Here is a 20,109-nt window from a genome sequence, read left to right on the forward strand (position 1 = left end):
GCCTTTGCTGCCTTGGTCCCTTTCGATCTTCTAACAGGCTCAAGGGCTGTTGTCCCAAAATATCCCAAATAGATGCTACAGCTTCTTCCTGGGATGCAACGTCCTCTTATCTCTGCCATGAGTTAGGCTTCTTTTTCTAACCCCTGGAAAATGGCTTGAGAGCATGACTTCTCACTAACTTCTTATTTGTTGCCTGGAGTGTCTTTCCCCGTTAATCTGGACTTTTCCGTAGCTCATGTGCCTCTCCATCCCTCTGTATAATTCCCTAGTAGCCGTATCGGTGCCAAAGAGGAAGCGAAAGTTGAAGGATCTGAACAAGAAGGAAGCCGTTGGAGATTTGCTGGATGCGTTCAAAGAGGTGAGTAGCCTACACATTACCAGGGGGAAATTAATTACCGTATTTTTCGGACTATAAAATGCACCGTGCCCCAGGAGCACTCTGCAGGCCTACCAAACCCTCTGTGCGTCCTGTTTTTGAAAAAATGGGATGCTCAGAGGGTTTGGGAGGCCTGCAGAGTATTCCTGGGGTCCGGGGAGGGCAAAAACACGATGCATGGGGGTTTGGGAGGTAAAAAGTGGGTCCATTTTTTGCAAAAACAGGAGCGTTTTTGCCCTCCCTGGCCTCCAGGAGCACTCTGCAGGCCTCCTAAACTCTCTGCGTGCCCTGTTTTCATGAAAAACAGGCCTGTTTTTTGCAAAAACGGGATGCACAGGGTAGGGTTTCGGGGCCCAAAAATGGCTGTATTTGGTGTATAAGACGCACCAACATTTCCATCCTCTTTTGGGTGGGGGAGAAAGTGAGTCTTATACTCCGAAAAGTACGTTAATGATTAATGCAATGAGTAACGCAATGTTTCTGAACCTTCATAACTCTTAAGATGACTGGGCTTCAGCTCCCAGAATTCCCCAGCCAGCCTGTAACAGAAATGACATTTCCTTGCCGGTGACAAAGGGTAACATGGAATTTGGTATGTGCCTGGCTGTTGCCAAGGCGCTTAAATTCATTGTGGTTTTTAAAGTAATCTTTGGAGGGCATTCATTAGGATTTAGATTGTCTGACTACCCCTGCTCCATCACAGGCCCGCCCCGTAACACTGGCTTCAGATTTCAGCATTCTGAGAAGCTCACTTTTCATGATGAAAAACCTCAGATGCCAAAAGATGCCCACGGAACAGAATTTGTAGGGATCAGAGGAAGGGAGTTCAGTGCCACATTTATCCCTTTTTTAACTTCCTTCTTCTCTGTTTTCCATCGTACCGTAGTTAAATGTTTGTGCCATTCTTGGGTGGGCGTATGAATGTTTATCTATACACATAACACAGCTGTTGTTTTTAGAAATCTCTGTGTAAGCTATGGTCACTTATTTTGTAGGCCCATCAGTTCCGCTCTACTTAGGAGTCCTCTTCTAAGCATCCTGCAGGTTCAACTAATTGGATCTTGTATGCTTTTGTTAGGATAGAAAGCAATGTAGGTAGTCCACAACTGAGCCAAACTCAGTGAGTTCAGTGAGTTTTGCCCCATTTTACAGCGTTTCCTGCCACAATTGTTAAGGGAAGAAGGATGAGCAAGACCAAGAATTACACACACACACACACACACACACACTTTATGTCTATCTCTCTATCATCTCTATATACCGTATTTTTTGGAGTATAAGACACACTGGAGTATAAGACGCACCTTAGTTTTTGGGGAGGAATATAAGAAAAAAGCTGATTGGCAGGTGGATCGGCCTCTGTGGCTTGCTTTTTTTTTTTTGCTTTTTTTGTCTACCTCTGAAAGCCTCCGAAACAGCTTCAGAAAAAAAAGCCTCTGAAGCTCTGTTTGGGGGCTTTTCTTTTCTGAAGCTTCGTTTCTGATGCTTTTTTCAGCCTCTGAAACCTCCGTTTGAGAAGATGGGCGGTGCTACATTTGGAGTATAAGATGCACCTAGATTTTCACCCTCTTTTTTGGGGGGAAAAAGGTCCGTCTTATACTCCGAAAAATACAGTATCTATCTCTAATCTATCTGTCTATCCATCTATCCACCTGTCTATCTATCATTATCTCTATCCTATCTATAATTATCTATCATATATGTCTGTCTGTCTATCATTTTATCACCATCCATCCATCTATCACAGTGCTTTTGAAGTCATGAGCTGCATGTGAACCTTGTGGGCTTCCGTTGTCATTGTCCTGTTGAAGAAAGCACCAGTTTTGTTTTTTGAGCTTGGAGGTGCAGGATAAACACACCTCCTCCTGCAGAGAGAGAGGCGTTCGTTGCTACTTAGTTCTGTCCTTTATAGGATCTCTTCGGCTTTCCTTTCCTCTTAGGTCAGCGAGGGGGGCTCTGAGACTGAGAACAACCCCCCAGTGCCAGCCCCGGAGCCTGAGGAACCTGTCCCAGCTCGCTCCCAGGAGGAACCTGAGGAGTCGTGGGAACAGAAGGAGGATAAGATGGATCCCGAGAAGGTCAAGCAAGCGGATCAAAAGTACCGCTACAAGGAAGGTGAGCCAGGTCTGAGCCGCACTTACAATTTGGGAAAGATTGGGGGGGGGGGAACTTCCCATTGAGCCTTCTGTGATGACCTCCTTTTTGAGCCATCGTGTCTGGGCCACTGATAACGCTGATGGAACTGAGGATCTGAGCAGACTCATTACCCAAGGACTGGTTGGCTTTTCTTAGAGTACTGCCATTTTTTTTTTTTAATTTGATTTATATGCCGCCCTTCTCCGGAGACTCAGGGCAGCTTACAATGTGCTCAGCAATAGCCTTCATCCTTCTGTATATTTGTACAAAGTCAGCTTATTGCCCCCACAATCTGGGTCCTCATTTTACCTACCTTAGAAAGGATGGAAGGCTGAGTCAACCTTGAGCCTGGCGAGATTCGAACCTGCAGTAATTGCGGGCAGCTGGTCTTAATAACCAGCTTAATAACAGGGTGCCTTAAATCACTGTGCTACCAAGGCCATGGATTCACAGGACTTTTTTTGCCATTACATACCCGTATTTCCCTGAAAATAAGACCGGGTTCTTATGTCAATTTTTGCTCCAAAAGACAAATTAGGGCTTATTTTCCAGTTAGGTCTTAATTAGAATTAAAATTCTTTATTGTGCAAGTGTGATTAGACACACAAGGAATTTGTCTCTGGTGCATAAGCTCTCGGTGTACATACAACAATAGTGATAGATCATTATTGTAGTCATTGTAAAAATAATGTTGTCATAACACATTAGATACAACATAGTGTAGTCGTATAGTGATAGTCGTGGATACTAAATAAGCAAGCAACATAAATCATACCGTGTTTCCCCGAAAATAAGACATCCCTGGAAAATAAGACCTCCCCGAAAATATTTAAACATGTGTGCACCTGGTCCCCGCCATTTCCTCTGGTTAGGGTTAGGGAGACAGAGCTGGAAATCAGGTAAGACGGCAAGAGGAGCCCCGTCTTGTTCCACACGCCCCAAAATAATAAGATCGCCTCGAAAATAAGGCCAAGCACTTATTTCAGGGTTCAAAAAAACCAGGGTTTTATATAAGACAGGGTCTTATTTTCGGGGAAACGCGATACTAGGCTACTAAGTAAACAATATAAATCGTAAGATACAAATAACAAAGTTATAGTCATAGGAAGATGAGATAGGGAAGATGAGAATAATGATGGTAATACTACCTTTCTAGATAGTTTGACAGTGTTGTGGGAATTAGTTGTTTAGCGGAGTGATGGCATGGGGGAGGGGAACTGTCCTTGTGTCTAGTTGTTCCGACATGCAGTGCCCTATAGCGTCGTTTTGGGGAAATATGGTACTAAAGGGCCTGGTGGCTCAGCAGACTGATAGCATTGTGATTAACACCAGCTGTCTGCAATTCCTGTAAGTTCGAATCTCGCCAGGCTCAAGGTTGACTCAGCCCTCCATCCTTTCTAAGGTAGGTAAATTGAGGACCCAGTTTGTGGGGGCAATAAACTGACTTTGTATAAATATACAAAAGGATGAAGGCTATTGCTTAACGCATTGTAAGCCGCCCTGAGTCTCCGGAGAAGGGCGGCATATAAATCAATTTTTTTTAAAAAAATGCGTCCGTCTGCGTGACGATCTTAAACTGGGGCTTATTTTTGGGGTAGGGTTTATATTATGAGCATCCTGAAAAATCCCACTAGGGCTTATTATCTGATTGGGTCTTATTTTCGGGGAAACACGGTTAACACATTTGAGTGTTAAATCTAGCAAACATCTAGATCATTATATCTCAACCTCAGCAACTTTTAAGATCTGTGGACTCGCAACTCCCAGAATTCCCCAGCCAGCATGGCTGGCTGGGGAATTCTGGGAGTTGGGAGTCCACACATTTGAAAGTGATCATGGTTGAAAAACACTGGCCATGCAAACAAGCGGAGCCCCGTCCGCGGGATGCAGGCAGCACGTGAAACCATGCGCCCTCAGGTCTATGGGAAAAAAAACTCACTCCACAGAACCGGTCCCTGGTGCCCGAAAAGTTGGGGGCTGCCGATCTAGTAAACTACTTGAAAGATGCTCCGATTTTCAGCCTTTGTGCTCTCTTGTTTTCTTTCCGTTAACAGAGCAGTGGAAGCCCTTGAACCCCGAAGAAAAGAAGAGATACGACCGGGAATTCCTGCTGGGGTTTCAATTTATGTTCGCCAGCATGCAAAAACCGGAAGGATTGCCCCATATCAGCGACGTGGTCTTGGAAAAGGTCTGTCCCTCCACTTCCTTTTCCTCAGATGTCCATCAGAATGCTCTCTCTCTCTCTCTCTCTCCCTCTCCCTCTCCTCTCTCTCTCTCTCTCTCTCCCGCTCCCTCTCTCCTCTCTCTCTCTCTCTCTCCCTCTCCCTCTCCTCTCTCTCTCTCTCTCTCCCCCGCTCCCTCTCTCCTCTCTCTCTCTCTCTCTCCCTCTCCCCTCTCTCTCTCTCTCTCCCGCTCCCTCTCTCCTCTCTCTCTCCCTCTCCCTCTCCCTCTCCTCTCTCTCTCTCTCTCTCTCCCGCTCCCTCTCCTCTCCCTCTCCTCTCTCCCTCTCCTCTCTCTCTCTCTCTCCTGCTCCCTCTCTCCTCTCTCTCTCTCTCTCTCCCTCTCCCTCTCCTCTCTCTCTCTCTCTCTCCCGCTCCCTCTCTCCTCCCTCTCTCTCCCTCTCCCCTCTCTCTCTCTCTCTCCCGCTCCCTCTCTCCTCTCTCTCTCCCTCTCCCTCTCCTCTCTCTCTCTCTCTCTCTCTCTCTCCCGCTCCCTCTCCTCTCCTCTCCCTCTCCTCTCTCCCTCTCCTCTCTCTCTCTCTCTCCTGCTCCCTCTCCCTCTCCTCTCTCTCTCTCTCTCCCTCTCTCTCTCTATGACAACCACCACCAAAATGGTTATTGACTTTTGGACATGTCATTTTTCTTTCCACTGTTTTTTTTTTTTCTTCCCCTCAGAGAAGGTTCAGATTGGTAGAAAGACAAATCCAGAAGGCCTATTGCTTCTGTTTCCGTGGTTATGTCCCAACTTCCGGGGTCTTTCCCTCCCTCCCCAAAACCATCCCTCAATCCCTCACTGACGTTCGGTCGGTTTGTGCTCTAACCTCTGAATTCAGCAGTTAGGATTGCCAGTCAAAATGGGAGCAGTGTGCCCTCCAGAGATTTCCCATGCCCATTAAAGAGCCAATTTGGTCTAGTGGTAAAAACACCACTTGCTCTACACAACAGTAGAGCAAGAGACTGTGAGTTTTAGGATAGAATAGAATAACAGAGTTGGAAGGGACCTTGGAGGTCTTCTAGTCCAACCCCCTGCTTAGGCAGGAAACCCTATAACCACTTCAGACAAATGGTTCTCCAACATCTTCTTAAAAACTTCCAGTGTTGGAGCATTCACAACTTCTAGAGACAAGTTGTTCCACTGGTTAATTGTTCTCACAGTCAGGAAATTTCTCCTTAGTTCTAAGTTGCTTCTCTCCTTGGTTAGTTTCCACCCATTGCTTCTTGTCCTGCTTTCAGGTGCTTCAGAGAATAGCTTAGACCCCCTCTTCTTTGTGGCAGCCCCTGAGATATTGGAAAACTGCTATCATGTCTCCCCTAGTCCTTCTTTTCATTAAACTAGACAAACCCGGTTCCTGCAACCGTTCTTCATATGTTTTAGCCTCCAGTCCCCTAATCATTTTTGTTGCTCTTCTCTGCACTCTTTCTGGAGTCTCCACATCTTTTTTACATCGTGGCGACCAAATGCGGTGGCTCAGTGACTAAGACGCTGAGCTTGTCGATGGAAAGGTCATCAGTTCAGTGGTTCGAATCCCTAGTGCCACATAAACGGGGTCAGGTGCTTTGGAGAATAGCTTGACTCCCTCTTCTTTGTGGCAGCCCCTGAGAGCCCCTTTTAGTCCTGTCTTAGACATTAAAGCCAGCTGGGTGACTTTGGGTCAATCACAAGGAGACTGTGAGTTCTAGTCTTGCCGTAGGCATGAAAGCCGGCTGGGGGACTTGTGGGCCAATTTCCAGGAGACGGGGAGTTCCAGTTGTGTCTTAGGCATGGAAAGCCGGCAGGGTGATTTTGGCCCAATCACCAGGAGCTGTTGAGTTCTAGCCTTGCCATAGGCATGAAAACTGGCTGAGTGACTTTTGGCCAGTCACACACTCAGCCCAACCCACTTCACAGGATTGTTGTTGTGTGTGGGGGGTGAGGAAATGAAGAGGAAGGTACGTTGTGTTGTTGTTCTGCCTGGAGTTGTTTCTAAAAATAATAAAGGCGGGATGCAGGTAAATAACAAAATTAAATCCTCCTCCAAAAACTAGGAAACAGTCATGCACAGCTCTTAGCTGAGCCAGGAAGCGAATGGTGGACTCTGACCAAGGAAAAAATGCCCCATTCCAGTTCTAGGCAACCCAATCCGTTAAATGCAGCCCCTTGGGACGCTGGGATAATGAAGAGTCTGCTATGGTCTGTCCCAGAAAGTTGTGACGATCTGCAGTTCTTTTGAAGTCACAGAGTTTGAGACACGGTTAATAGGCAATCCACCCTTTTTGCAAACCACAGACCTTTGATGTTAAATTTTCCTGCTTTTTGGCTTCCAGGTGAATAAGATGCCCCTGCGTCCCCTGGACCCTGTACGTTTGAGCACGATGAACTGTGGACCAGACTTCACGCCCTCGTTCGCCAATCTGGGCCGTTCAACCCCACCCAACCGTGGGCCGGTATGGTTTTTTTTTTTGTTTTTTTTTTTGAGACCTTAACCCTGGTGAGATGTTTCCTGCCCTCTTGGGTCTGCATGATGAACTCCGAATTTGTGCCATCGTGTCTGGGCCACTGATGCTCTGTGATGGAACTGAGGAACTGATCTGGCAGCCCACATTGTTGTACCCAAACACGGCTGGGGTGGAAGAACAGCTTCCAACTATGGAGCCCAGACTTCTGTTTAGCATGCTTGTTTCGACAATGTTTGTAAAATCTATCTCTCCCTCCCTCCCTCCCTCCCTCCCTCTCTCTCTCTCTCTCTCTCTCCCTCCCTCCCTCTCTCTCCCTCCCTCCCTCTCTCCTCTCTCCCTCCCTCTCCCTCCTTTTCTCCCTCTCGTTCCCTCCCTCTCCCTCCTTTTCTCCCTCTCGCTCCCTCCCTTTCTCTCTCTCTCTCTCCCTCCCTCTCTCTCTCTCCCTCCTTTTCTCCCTCTCGCTCCCTCCCTTTCTCTCTCTTGCTCCCTCCCCTTTCTCTCCCTCTCGCTCCCTCTCTCCTTCCTTCCCACCTTCTCTCTTCCTGTCCTGCATCACAGCCGCCTGGGCCAGGACAACGGCGTTCCCAGCAAAGCCTGCGGAAGGAGCCTCGGAAAATTATTGCCACGGTCTCTTTGAATGAAGATGTCAAGTTGAACAAGGCTGAGAAGGCTTGGAAACCCAGCAGCAAGCGGGCCACTGAAGTAGAAGATCCTGAGAACATAAAAACTCAGGTAAGCATCAATCAATCAGTCAATCAATCATAATCGAGCTGGAAGGGACCTTGGAGGTCTTCTAATCCAACCCCCTACTCAAACAGGAGACACTATACCAGTGATGGCTAAGCTTTTCCGGACCGAGTGACCAAAGCGCGTGTGCACGCGAATCCCCAAAATGCAATACGCTTGCAGCCCCTGCACATGCACCCCACGCATGTACACATGGCCCCCACATGCACCCCCCCATGCATGCAGTCACGGCCCACGCATGCAAGGCAGACACAACTAGCTGACTGGCAGGAAGCTCACACGTGCAACGGAGCTGAACTGGGGCGACGGCTCGCATTGCCCACAGAGGACGCTGCGTGCCACATGGTAATATACCATTTCAGACAGGTGGTTGTCCAGTTTTTTCTTAAAAGCCTCCAGTGATGGAGCACCCACAATCTCTGGAGTCAACCCCGTTCCATGGATTAATTGTCCTCACAGTCAGGAATAATTCCAGGTTGCCTCTCTCATGGACTTTGCGCCCTCTTGTTGCAGCTGAATCTGTTCTAGAGCTTTTATCTCCTTCTTGCTAGCTCCCCCCCGGAGTGGGGGCTCTTTAGACTGCCATTTTGGATTGCAGAGATTTTGGTTTAGGAAAGTCAACTCTTGGTTTACACTTGCTCTCTGAAGGGTTCTAAAGATAAGATCACAGAAGATGTGCAAAGATAGCCTGTTCTCTTTTGGGAGTTGGTTTCCCAAGTGGGTCGAGGAGAAAGAAGGTTTGAGATGTGCTGCCCGAGGGTGACATGAGTAAACCATGGCTGAAAATTGGAAGAAATTAGACTTAGGAAGTTGGATTGTAGCTCCCAACAGGAAGACAGCAGGAAGGAGGTAGGACACACAAATGTGAACGCTCCCTGAACACAAATCCAGCATTCCGATGTAGCTGCTGGGCTGCCTTCTTGCTTACAGCCCATACAATCATATTGTTCTGCTCCAGCTACGGATCCCAAAGAACACAGCACACACACAGTTTGTACAACACTTAATTTACTAAAATAACTCAGTCTTTTTCAAAACGAAGGCTGTTAATAAACTTTCTTAACAGCCTACAAGAAACCAAAGATAAAGTAATCACAATCTTACTAAGGTTGGCAGAAAGCCCAGAAGCAATTTGCAGAGAATCCAGACGCGAAGGAGAATGAACTAAAGTTGTTCCCTACAAATTGCTTCAGTCGGTGTTCTTCCTTAAATGGGCTAAGGGAGTGGCCAATTAGCCCCAAGCCTTACTCTCGAGGAGACCTCCTCCTGAGGAGCCACTCCTGCCTTTTGGCAGCTCTGCGCGCCCGTGCATTGAGAAGAGGCTCTTCCTCTTCACCCATGGAAGCTTCTGGAGGTTCTGAAGGCCCTGGCTGAATCCCTGCCTCTGGCACCACATCTTCTCCAGCCTCCTCATTGTCTGATTCAAGTGCCAGCTGCACAGGCTGCTGGCACAGCACCACACCAGCCTCCTCGCTGTCCGAATCAGCTACAATCTGCACAGGCCGCTGACAGGCCACAACACATATTCAGGTAGTCCTCGACTTAACAACGGTCCATTTAGTGACCGTTCAAAGTTACAACAGCACTGAAAAAAGTGGCCGATGACCATTTTTCGCGCGACCGTCGCAGCATCCTCATGGTCAGGTGATTTACATTCAGAAGCTTGACAACTGGTTCATACTTATGACCTTTGCTGTGTCCCGTGATCCCCTTTTGTGACCTTCTGACAAGCAAAGTCAACGGGGAAGCCAGGTCCACTTAACAAACCTGTTCCTAATTTTAACAACCGCAGTGATTCATTTAACAAATGTGGTAAGAAAAGTCGTAAGATGGGGCAAAACTCACTTAACAAATTTCTCACTTAGCAACATAAATCCTGGGCTCAATTGTAGTCGTAAGTCGGGGACTATCTCTGCAGACAGAACTGAATTGAGACCCTGAATTTCCATTGCTATGTAAGGTGGTTTACTAAATAAATTGCGCCTGAAATTTATGACCTTTCCTGCCATGGTCTTTAAGCAAATCACTGCAGTTCAGGGAATCACACCGTTGTTAAACAGATGATTTTACTGATCTGGGAAGGTCACAAATGGTGATTACAAGACCCTGGGTTGGTGCAACCATCATAAATACATGCTGGTTGCCAAGCACCCAAATTTTGATCACATGACCCTGGGGCTGCTGCAACAGTTGTAAGGACTGGTTGGTTATAAGTCACTTTTTTTTTAGTGCCGTTGTAACTTCAGACTGTTGCAAAACAAATGGTTATAACTCGAGGACTACCTGTATGTCTCGACATTCTAGACCCGTGATGGCGAACCTATGGCACGAGTGCCACAGGTGATACGCGGAGCCATATCTGTAGGTACACGAGCGTTGCCCTAGCTCAGCTCCAGCGTGAATGTGCTCAGGAGAGCTGATTTTCAGGCCTTCTGGGTCCACCAGAAGTCGGGAAACGGGCTGTTTCCGGTCTCCGGATGGCCTCCGGGGGGGGGTGTGGGAAAGGCAAAAACAGCCTTCCCAGAGGGGAGCAACAGAAACAGACCATGAAGTGGGTGTGTGGGGTACTCTAACATTGCTTTGAGCTCTAAGCACATAGCTCTTATAAGCAGCATCCTGAATAACGGGAAGCGAGCTTCCTATGCTCTTCTCGGCTGTCCTTACCACTCTCTGTATGGACTTTCGACCTGAGGCACTGCTGCCACCTGATTCTGTTTACCCTCTGATTCAGGGAACTCTTGAGGATACAGATAAACACTCAAATGGCTTCATGACTACTCTCAGTCCCAGATGACTGCAAAGAATATAAATCCTTCTACTCCCCACCAGTCAGTTAGAACTAAAGAAACTTCTTGGAGGAGAAGCGAAACGTTTTCAAAGGGGGGGGGGAAAAAACGGAAGAAGTCCAGTTGCTTTTTTGGAAAAAGCACCTTTGGGACAAATGAAACGACACTGTTATGCCCTCTTCCCACAGGAGCTCTTCCGACGTGTGCGCAGCATTCTCAACAAGTTGACACCGCAGATGTTCCAGCAGCTGATGAAGCAGGTCACGGAGTTGTCCATCGACACAGAAGAACGTCTCAAGGGCGTCATTGACCTCATCTTCGAGAAGGCCATCTCTGAGCCAAACTTCTCTGTTGCCTATGCCAACATGTGCCGTTGCCTTATGGGGGTAAGTGCTCCAGGGAATCGAGGACCACCAATTCTCACAGGTGTTTTTTTTTTTTATTATTATTATTTTTTATTTTTATTTATTTTTATATGCCGCCCTTCTCCGGAGACTCAGGGCGGCTTACAAGGCGCTAAGCAATAGCCTTCATACTTTTGTATATTTTATACAAATTCAGCTTATTGCCCCCACAAACCGGGTCCTCATTTTATCCACCTTAGAAAGGATGGAAGGCTGAGTCAACCTTCAGCCTGGTGAGAATGAAACTCGCAGTAATTGCAGGCAGCTGGATGTTAAATGCTGCCTTAGTAGGAGGCATTAGCCTCCTACGCCACACACCCTCCCTTTCTAGTGTGCAGTGGATTGAAGTGCCTTTCAGGATAGGGCGTAGAGATGCTGGTGGTTGTAGCCCAATTGTCACATATAGGATCTCCACTTAGATCAGGGTTTCCCAACTTGGCCATTTTAAGATGTGTAGACTTCAACTCCCAGAATTCCCCAGCCAGCTGCTGGCTGGGGAATTCTGGGAGTTGAAGTCCACACATCTTAAAATGGCCAAGGTTGGGAAATCCTGACTTAGATACTATAGGTAAATGGGGAGGTCCATTCCCAGATTTTGGAAGTCCCCAATAACCGAGTTGCTAGAAGTTATCCAGTTCAGGGGTCCCCAACCCTAAGTCCGTGGCCTACTACTGGGCAGTGGCCTGTTCAGAACTGGGATGTGAAAGTGGCAGGTTAGCGCATGTGCACACAGCTCCAATTGTGTGAGCGACAAGCACGCGTGCCCGTCACACAAATGGAGCTGAGCCTGCGGGCACCCTCTGCTTGCACGGACCCATTCCCTCTCTCCCTCTCCCACCGGGTCCGCAAAGCCGGAAACTTTGGAGGCCACTAGCCTAGTTGGCTCTACCGCAACAGGTAAAGCTTGGCTAGCGTTAACCTATATCAGTGTATTTGGGAACCCTAAAAATGGACCCATTTAGTAAACAGGTTAATGTTCTATTTGTATAAACCGGGGTGAAATCCACCAGGTTCTGACAGGTTCTGGAGAACCAGTAGCGAAAATTTTGAGTAGTTCGGAGAACGGGCAAATACCACCTCTGAGTGGGGTGGGAATGGAGATTTTGCAATATCCTTCCCCCAGGAGTGGGGAGGGAATGGAGATTTTGCAGTATCCTTCCCCTATCACGCCCACCAAGCCACACCCACAGAACTGGTAGTAAAAAAATGTGGATTTCACCACTGGCATAAACCATACATTGTGATAGGATTGCGACCAGATAATTAATTTCTGGTGTATATGGTACTTGGACCAATGGGTATTAGGCGAGCTTATCTGGCTGTCTTCTCATGGTGATCCTCAACTGTCTTTTCTTTAGCTAAAAGTCCCCACTACTGATAAACCTACCGTCATGGTGAACTTTCGCAAGGTACTCTTGAACCGCTGCCAGAAAGAGTTTGAGAAAGACAAGGATGATGATGAGATTTTTGAGAAGAAGCAGAAGGAGATGGATGAAGCGGCTACCGTAAGTGAGCTTGAACATAACGTCTCTGGAACTTGGGTTCCAAGGCCTAAAAGATTCTGACATTTTTGACTTCTGTTTATCTTTCTTTCTTTCTTTCTTTCTTTCTTTCTTTCTTTCTTTCTTTCTTTCTTTCTTTCTTTCTTTCTTTCTTTCTTTCTTCTCTCTCTCTCTCTCTCTCTCTCTCTCTCTCTCTCTCTCTCTCTCCCTCCCTCCCTCCCTCCCTCCCTCCCTCCCTCCCTTCCCTCCTCCCATTATCTCTGTCTATATCTATCTATCCATCCATCCATCTAGCTATATCACGTATCATTCACCTGTCATTTATCAGCTAGCTAGCATCTGTCTCTCTTTCTATCTATCATTATCTGTCACTTATCAATCATTTCTGTCATTTATTTATAGCTATCATTTCATCTATCTCTATCTTACTTTCTTTCTCTCTCTCTCTCTCGCTCTCTTCTTTCCCTCCCTCCCTCCCATTCTCCCCCCCCTCTCTCTCTCTCTCTCTCTCTCTCTCACACACACACACACACACACACACACACACACACACACACACACACACACACACATCTAATTTGCTTAGCTCACCATCTCACCAAAAGCAACTAGGAGGCACTTAACAATCAGATAAAAACTGCAAATATAAAAACAGCAGATATAAAATCTACAAAAATCTACACTGAGGAATAAATGATATTAAAAAAAACAACAATCATGCAATCCCTAGGCGAAGAGAGGATAAAAATAGGGTCCTCAACAACGGAGCCATCTAAGCATATCTCGGGGTCGCTGCAACTCCAGGCCTGATGGCATAGCCAAGTCTTTTGAGGGCCTTCTGAAAGGATTTCTATTGGGCAGAAAGGAATGATAGGAGCTTCTTTGATTGGACAGATAAGTGACTTGACTGAAAGCCTGCCACACCTCCTATTGGGAGGAGGTAAGAGGTATGGTTACGTTGGTATTGATTGTATGTTAGGAAGTTGCTATATGTCACTAGAGATGCTTAATGCAGAAATCCTGACTCTCGGAGCTGAAGCTCACAGGTCTCCTGTTGGAAAAAGGAGAATTGATTTGAATCTCACCAGCCTCAAATGGACAACTTATCAGGCCACAACTCATTCATTTTATGCACAATTTCTCTAGACGTGCACGGTTGTTAAAAATGGCTGAAATGAATCGTTTCTAAGTTAAGAATTTTAAAAAGTCATTTTATCCACAGTCGAATCATAAATCTCTTGTTTGTTCGGCAGCCTGAAGAGAAAACGCGCCTAAAAGAGGAGCTGGATGATGCGAGGGACAAAGCCCGCCGGCGCTCCCTTGGCAACATCAAGTTCATTGGGGAACTCTTCAAGCTGAAGATGCTGACGGAGGCCATCATGCACGACTGCGTGGTGAAGCTGCTGAAGAACCACGATGAGGAATCCCTGGAGTGTCTGTGTCGGTTGCTCACGACGATCGGCAAAGACCTGGACTTTGAGAAGGCCAAGGTACTTCACCCCTTTGCTGCGGAAGGGAGAAAGCAGCAGTTCTCTTATCTTTTAAGGAGCATTAGATGCCCCTTGCGTTGGTCAGACGTCTTGGGTATCTTTAGAGATCCTCAGTCGTCCAGATCGCGGTTGTCCCAAAGGTGCTTTTTTTTCAAGAGGCAACTAGACTTCCTGGTTTTGGAGTTTTTGTAATTTGTGGATTAGGGGTGACACGATAGCAGTCTTCCAGTATTTGAGGGGCTGTCATAGGAAGGAGGAGGTCAACCTATCCTCCCAAGCACCTGAGGGCAGGACAAGAAGCAATGGATGGAAACTAATCAAGGAGAGAAGCAATCTAGAACTAAGCAGAAAATTTCCTGACAGTGAGGGGAAAAAAATTAACCAGTGGAACTGCTTGTCTCTTGAATTTGTGGGTGCTGCATTGTTGGAAGTTTTCAAGAAGAATATGGAGAGCCATTTGTCTGGGATAGTTTAGGGTCTCCTACCTGAGCAGGGGCTTGGACTCGATTAGAAGACCTCCAAGGTCCCTTCCAATTCTGTTGTCCCAAAGATGCTTTTTTCAAGAGGCAACTGAACTTTCTGGTTATTTTCTTTGAAGACGTTTCACTTCTCATCCAAGGAGCTTCTTCCACTCTGACTGGATGGTGGAGAATGGAAGGATTTATACTCCTTGCAGACAGCTGGTCATTTGCATCCTTTTAGAGAGCCGCTGAGGCCACTTGGGGGTTTGTTTATGTCCTCAGGATCACCCGAGTGGTGCAAATGGGTGTGGAGCTGTGCTTTCTGCTTAACTTAAGGCACCACACCAGGAGTGGGTTCTACTTACCTTTACTACCGGTTCGCAGCGATCATCGGTCACTTTTTTCCAGTGCCGTTGTAACTTGGAACGGTCACTAAAGGAACTGTTGTAACTCGAGAACAACCTGTCCTGTTTCTATCGTGTCGTCTCAGTTTCATTTCTTCTGTCACAACGCCGAATAAATAAAACAAACTTCATTTCTTGCTCTTCAGCCTCGAATGGATCAGTACTTCAACCAGATGGAGAAAATAATTAAGGAGAAGAAAACGTCCTCGCGGATCCGGTTCATGCTGCAGGATGTGATTGACCTCAGGCGGGTAAGGTGCAGGTAGCAGCTCAGTTTTGGTCCCTGGGCTAGATGACAATTATTATTTTTTTAATTAGATTTATATGCCGCCCTTCTCCGGAGACTCAGGGCGGCTTACAGTGCGTTAAGCAATAGCCTTCATACTTTTGTATATTTATACAAAATCAGCTTATTGCCCCCACAACTGGGTCCTCAATTTACCTACCTTAGAAAGGATGGAAGGCTGAGTCAACCTTGAGCCTGAGGAGATTCGAACATACAATAATTGCAGACAGCTGAATGTTAATAACAGGCTTTTAGTCTGTTGAGCTATCCAGGCTCCTATCCCTTTCCCCTTTCCCCCAATCCCTTCCCCCCCACCTTTTTTTTTATATAAATATTTTATTTGTTTTTAAACATAAAATACATCTTTTAAGAGCAAAGGTTTGGTCCGGTATTAGATAAGTACAATTGCCCACACTTCTTTAACCAATTTGATTCCAAATTTCATCCATTTACATCTTTAAAAAGAAAAAGAAAAACATCAAATCGCCAATATTTTATCATACAATCTAAGATCTTATTCTAAACGCTTGGCATTCTATTGTATCACCATAATCCCTTTCCCCTTTTCTGGGACAGGCCACCTGGGTAAATAAAGTACCAGCCTCTACCTTCCAAGGCTAGCTGTGTGGAATTGGAGGTCCTTGGTGCCCTCTGAGCTTGGTTGTTTCCTTGCAGACGCTTCATTAACCAAACTAGTAACCTCATCAGTGCTAGAGTGGAATTTTTAATGGTAGAGGTTAATACCTTCTCTCCTGCTTTCCTATTCATTTCGAGTTCAAATCACCACTATTTCTATTATTTCTATCATTATTACTGCCAAAAAAAGCCAACACAGTTCTGGGCTGCATAAACAGAGGGATAGAATCAAGATCACGTGAAGTGTTAATGGCACTTTATAAGGCCTTGGTAAAGCCATACTTGGAATACTGCATCCAGTTTTGGTCGCCACGATGTAAAAAAGATGTGGAGACTCTAGAAAGAGTGCAGAGAAGAGCAACAAAGAAGATTAGGGGACTGGAGGCTGAAACATATGAAGAACAGTTGCAGGAACTCAGTATGTTTAGTTTAATGAAGAGAAGGACTAGGGGAGACATGATAGCAGTCTTCCAATATCTCAGGGGCTGCCACAAAGAAGAGGGAGTCAAGCAATTCTCCAAAGCACCTGAGGGCAGGACAAGAAGCAATGGGTGGAAACTAATCAAGGAGAGAAGCAACTTAGAACTAAGGAGAAATTTCCTGACAGTTAGAACAATTAATCAGTGGAACAACTTGCCTCCAGAAGTTGTGAATGCTCCAACACTGGAAGTTTTAAAGAAGAGATTGGATAATCATTAGTCTGAAGTGGTGTAGGGTTTCCTGCCTAAGCAGGGGGTTGGACTAGAAGACCCCCAAGGTCCCTTCCAACTCTGTTATTATATTACCTATCACTGATACCGCTGTGTCTCAACCCGACCAACTTTCTTAACTTTCTTAAAGTGGACTTCAACTCCCAGAATTCCCCCGCTAGCATAGCATGGCTGGCTGAAGAATTCTGGGAGTGCACAAGTCTTCAAGTTACCAAGTTTGGCGACCTCTGATCTAGGCACACACATAAGAGTGTGAAGAGAAAGGGTGGTGGCAGCAGGCACCAATTTGACCACTCTTGGGCCAAGATTAACATTCTTTGGGGCAAAGAAGTGGGCTAGAGAAGGAGACATCTAACTAGGAACGTCTGTCCTAAGCCATCTTTACCCAAACAGGCCTAGTTGGAAATTGTCCTTTTATTGATTGATTGATTAGTTGGTTCGATTTATATGCCGCCCTTCTCCGGAGACTCAGGGCGGCTTACAATGCGTTAAGGAATAGCCTTCATACTTTTGTATATACCTGCTTAGTAGGATTTTTGGGCCCCCCCTAAGCGGTGTTCTTTTTTTATACAAAGTCAGCTTATTGCCCCCACAATCTGGGTCCTCATTTTACTACCTCGGAAGGATGGAAGGCTGAGTCAACCTTGAGCCTGGTGAGATTTAAACTTGTAGTAATTGCAGGCAGCTGGCAGCTAAGTGCTACTTTAACAGCGCTTTAGTCCGCTGCGCCAACAAGACTCTTCTTTCAATGCTGGCTTGGGGAATTCTGGGAATTGAAATCCACAAGTCTTAAAATTGCCAAGTTTGGACGCCCCCTGTTTTAAAGAATTGAAGCACAAGCAATACCGGAAGGGAAAACCATTTCTAGAAATATGTTCAGGAGCTGTGTTGTCCATCACTCTGATCTCTCATCGCCGGTCCACCATTGTCGTTTTCAAGCAGGCGAGCGATTCACACGCGGTAATGCCTCTCCCTGCTTTTCCTCATGCCTTTTGCAGAACAGTTGGGTACCAAGGAGAGGAGATCAGGGTCCTAAGACCATTGACCAGATTCACAAGGAAGCCGAGATGGAGGAACACCGGGAGCACATTAAAGTGCAACAGCTGATGTCCAAGCAGGATAAGAGGAGAGGGCCTCCATCATCTGCAGGTGAGGCGGAATCAGTGGTGAAATGTGGGCGTGGCTTGGTGGTGGTGGGGTAATGTGACTGGGTAGGCGTGGCCAACCTTTTTTTTTTTTTTAACTTTTAAAAGCATTTTTTCTACAACCTGACATGTTGCTCCTAATAAATAACTGGATTTCTTTTGAAACTTGGCTTGAGGCTCATGAATTAATTAGGGCATCCTTCGAAACCCTGACATTTAGCTTTCCCCAAAGTCCAGACTTGCCCATGAGGACAGCTGGTGCTCTCAAAAGAATTTCAAAGACGAATTCTTGACTTGTCTTATCTCTCTGCAGGGGGACGAGGAAACTTAGTATCAGATGACGGTTGGAACACCGTTCCCATCAGCAAGGGTAACCGGCCCCTTGACCCCAGCAGGTTAACCAAGATCACTAAGGTAAGTTGGTAACAGGTTTTGGGTACTAGTAAAATGGGGGGAGCAGGGTATCTTCTTTTTCTAGATGACGGAAAGTAAAGTCTCAAAAATCAGCCTGATGTGAGATTGCTTAGGTCACCAAAAACGTAGATTGCTTTTTGTGGCCTTTGAATAGAATAGAATTCTTTATTGGCCAAGTGTGATTGGACACACAAGGAATTTGTCTTAGGTGTACATGCTCTCAGTGCACATAAGGAGAATAAAATACATTCGTCAAGAATAAAAACATACAGCACTTAGTGATAGTCAAGGTTACTTAATAAGCTATCAAATAGTACTAGGAAACAAATAAAAACAATATAAATTGAAAGATACAGGCAACATGGTTATGGTAATAAGTGGGAAGAGATAGAATACTAGTAAGGAACAAGAAGAAGAATAGTAATGCAGTAATACAGTCTTAGTATATTATTTGACAGTGTTGAGGGAATTGGTTGTTAAGCAGAGTGATGGCATTCGGGGGGAAAAAACTGTCCTTGTGTCTAGTTGTTCTGGTGTGCTCTATAGCGTCGTTTTGAGGGTAGGAGTTGAAACAGTTTAGGTCCAGGATGCGAGGGGTCTGTAAATATTTTCCCAGCCCTCTTTTTGACTCATGCAGTATACAGGTCCTCAATGGAAGGCAGGTTGGTAGCCATTGTTTTTTCTGCAGTTCTAATGATCCTCTGAAGTCTCTGTCTGTCTTGCTGGGTTGCAGAACCAAACCAGACAGTTACAGAGGTGCAGATGACAGACTCAATAATGTGGTTGTTATTATGCTAACCAACATAATACTGAGCAGCCTTGCTTTTTTCCTGGGATTTGGGAAAGGGGGGACCCAAGTTGTCTTAAACTGACTTTGCAGCTCCTCCAGATGAATTCTGTTCATAGGTTTGTAGTATTTTTTTATATGGACGTGGAAAGTGAGATCTGACAAATATTCTAGAAACAGAAAGCAGGAGTAGTCATTTGCAAGAAGATACACGCATATTTAAAGAATATATCTGCACATCCTGATTTTTGATCATCCTTAGTTAACATGCTCTAGTTTTTATTTTTAAAGGCTCAAGGCTCAAAATTGGTTGCTCATTATGTTATAATAATGTTTATAAACGTACCCTGCCTATATTTCACATAAAACTGTAGAAATGTGTTAAGGAAATAAGTTAAGTGAATAAGGCCTTCATCTGAGATGTCTATGGAGATTCTCAGCCATCCAGGTCATGGTTGTCTCCAAAGGTGCTTTTTCAAGAGGCAACTGGACTTTCTGGTTTTTCTTCGAAGACATTTCACTTCTTGTCCAAGAAGCTTCTTCAGCTCTGACTGTGTTCTGCCCCAGCTACGGATCCCAAAGAACACAGCACACACAAACTCTGAACAAAACTTTGTTTACTCAAATAACGCAGTTTTAGCAAATGCCGGCGGTTAATAAGCGTTCTTAACAGCCTGCCAGAATTCCACAGATAAGTTAGTCAAAGTCTTACTGGAGTTGGCAGAAAGCCCAGAAGCAAGATTGCAGAGACATCCCAACGCGATGATTAGCGAACTAAAGTTGTTTCCTGCAGCTTGTTACAAGCTGCGTTCTTTCTTAAATAAGCTAAGGGAGTGGCCAATTAGCCCCAAGCCTTACTCTCGAGGAGACCTCCTCCTGAGGAGCCACTCCTGCCTTTTGGCAGCTCTGCGCGCCTGTGCATCGAAAAGAGGCTTCTCCTCTTCATCCTCTTCACTTAAAGGAGCCTCTGGAGGTTATGAAGGCCTTGGCTGAATCCCTTCCTCTGGCACCACATCTTCTTCAGCCTCCTCACTGTCCAACTCAAGCGCCGGCTGCACAGGCTGCTGGAGCAGCACCACACCAGCCTCCTCGCTGTCGGAATCAGCAACAATCCGTGCAGACCGCTGGCAGGCCACAACAGACTGGATGGTGGGGAATGGAAGGATTCAT

General features: G+C 46.0%; 1 protein-coding gene and 2 non-coding genes across 9 annotated transcripts in view; all 3 read left to right on the top strand.

Moving 5' to 3' along the window:
• Positions 1 to 20,109, top strand: part of EIF4G1 (eukaryotic translation initiation factor 4 gamma 1) — a 148,859-nt gene that overhangs the window by 100,410 nt on the left and 28,340 nt on the right. For 5 of the 7 annotated variants that reach the window (XM_070945894.1, XM_070945900.1, XM_070945895.1 and 2 more), the window contains 11 exons: positions 270 to 358; positions 2,317 to 2,500; positions 4,567 to 4,700; positions 7,036 to 7,155; positions 7,726 to 7,899; positions 10,889 to 11,086; positions 12,463 to 12,609; positions 13,860 to 14,096; positions 15,108 to 15,212; positions 17,592 to 17,742; positions 18,052 to 18,152. In XM_070945894.1, the coding sequence (XP_070801995.1) occupies positions 270 to 358; positions 2,317 to 2,500; positions 4,567 to 4,700; positions 7,036 to 7,155; positions 7,726 to 7,899; positions 10,889 to 11,086; positions 12,463 to 12,609; positions 13,860 to 14,096; positions 15,108 to 15,212; positions 17,592 to 17,742; positions 18,052 to 18,152 (1,640 nt within the window). The remainder of the gene's footprint in view (positions 1 to 269; positions 359 to 2,316; positions 2,501 to 4,566; positions 4,701 to 7,035; positions 7,156 to 7,725; positions 7,900 to 10,888; positions 11,087 to 12,462; positions 12,610 to 13,859; positions 14,097 to 15,107; positions 15,213 to 17,591; positions 17,743 to 18,051; positions 18,153 to 20,109) is intronic. The other 2 variants (XM_070945899.1, XM_070945898.1) reach the window with 2 other exon arrangements.
• LOC139318906 (small nucleolar RNA SNORD66) lies at positions 2,559 to 2,634 on the top strand. The gene has a single exon (XR_011600557.1). It is a non-coding gene; the product is annotated as a small nucleolar RNA SNORD66 (small nucleolar RNA).
• On the top strand, positions 7,226 to 7,306 carry LOC139318908 (small nucleolar RNA SNORD66). The gene has a single exon (XR_011600559.1). It is a non-coding gene; the product is annotated as a small nucleolar RNA SNORD66 (small nucleolar RNA).

This window comes from Pituophis catenifer, unplaced genomic scaffold (genome assembly GCF_029215685.1).
Source record: "Pituophis catenifer annectens isolate HBS135680 unplaced genomic scaffold, rPitCat1.0.hap2 SCAF_6, whole genome shotgun sequence".
Classification (NCBI taxonomy): Eukaryota; Metazoa; Chordata; class Lepidosauria; order Squamata; family Colubridae; genus Pituophis; species Pituophis catenifer.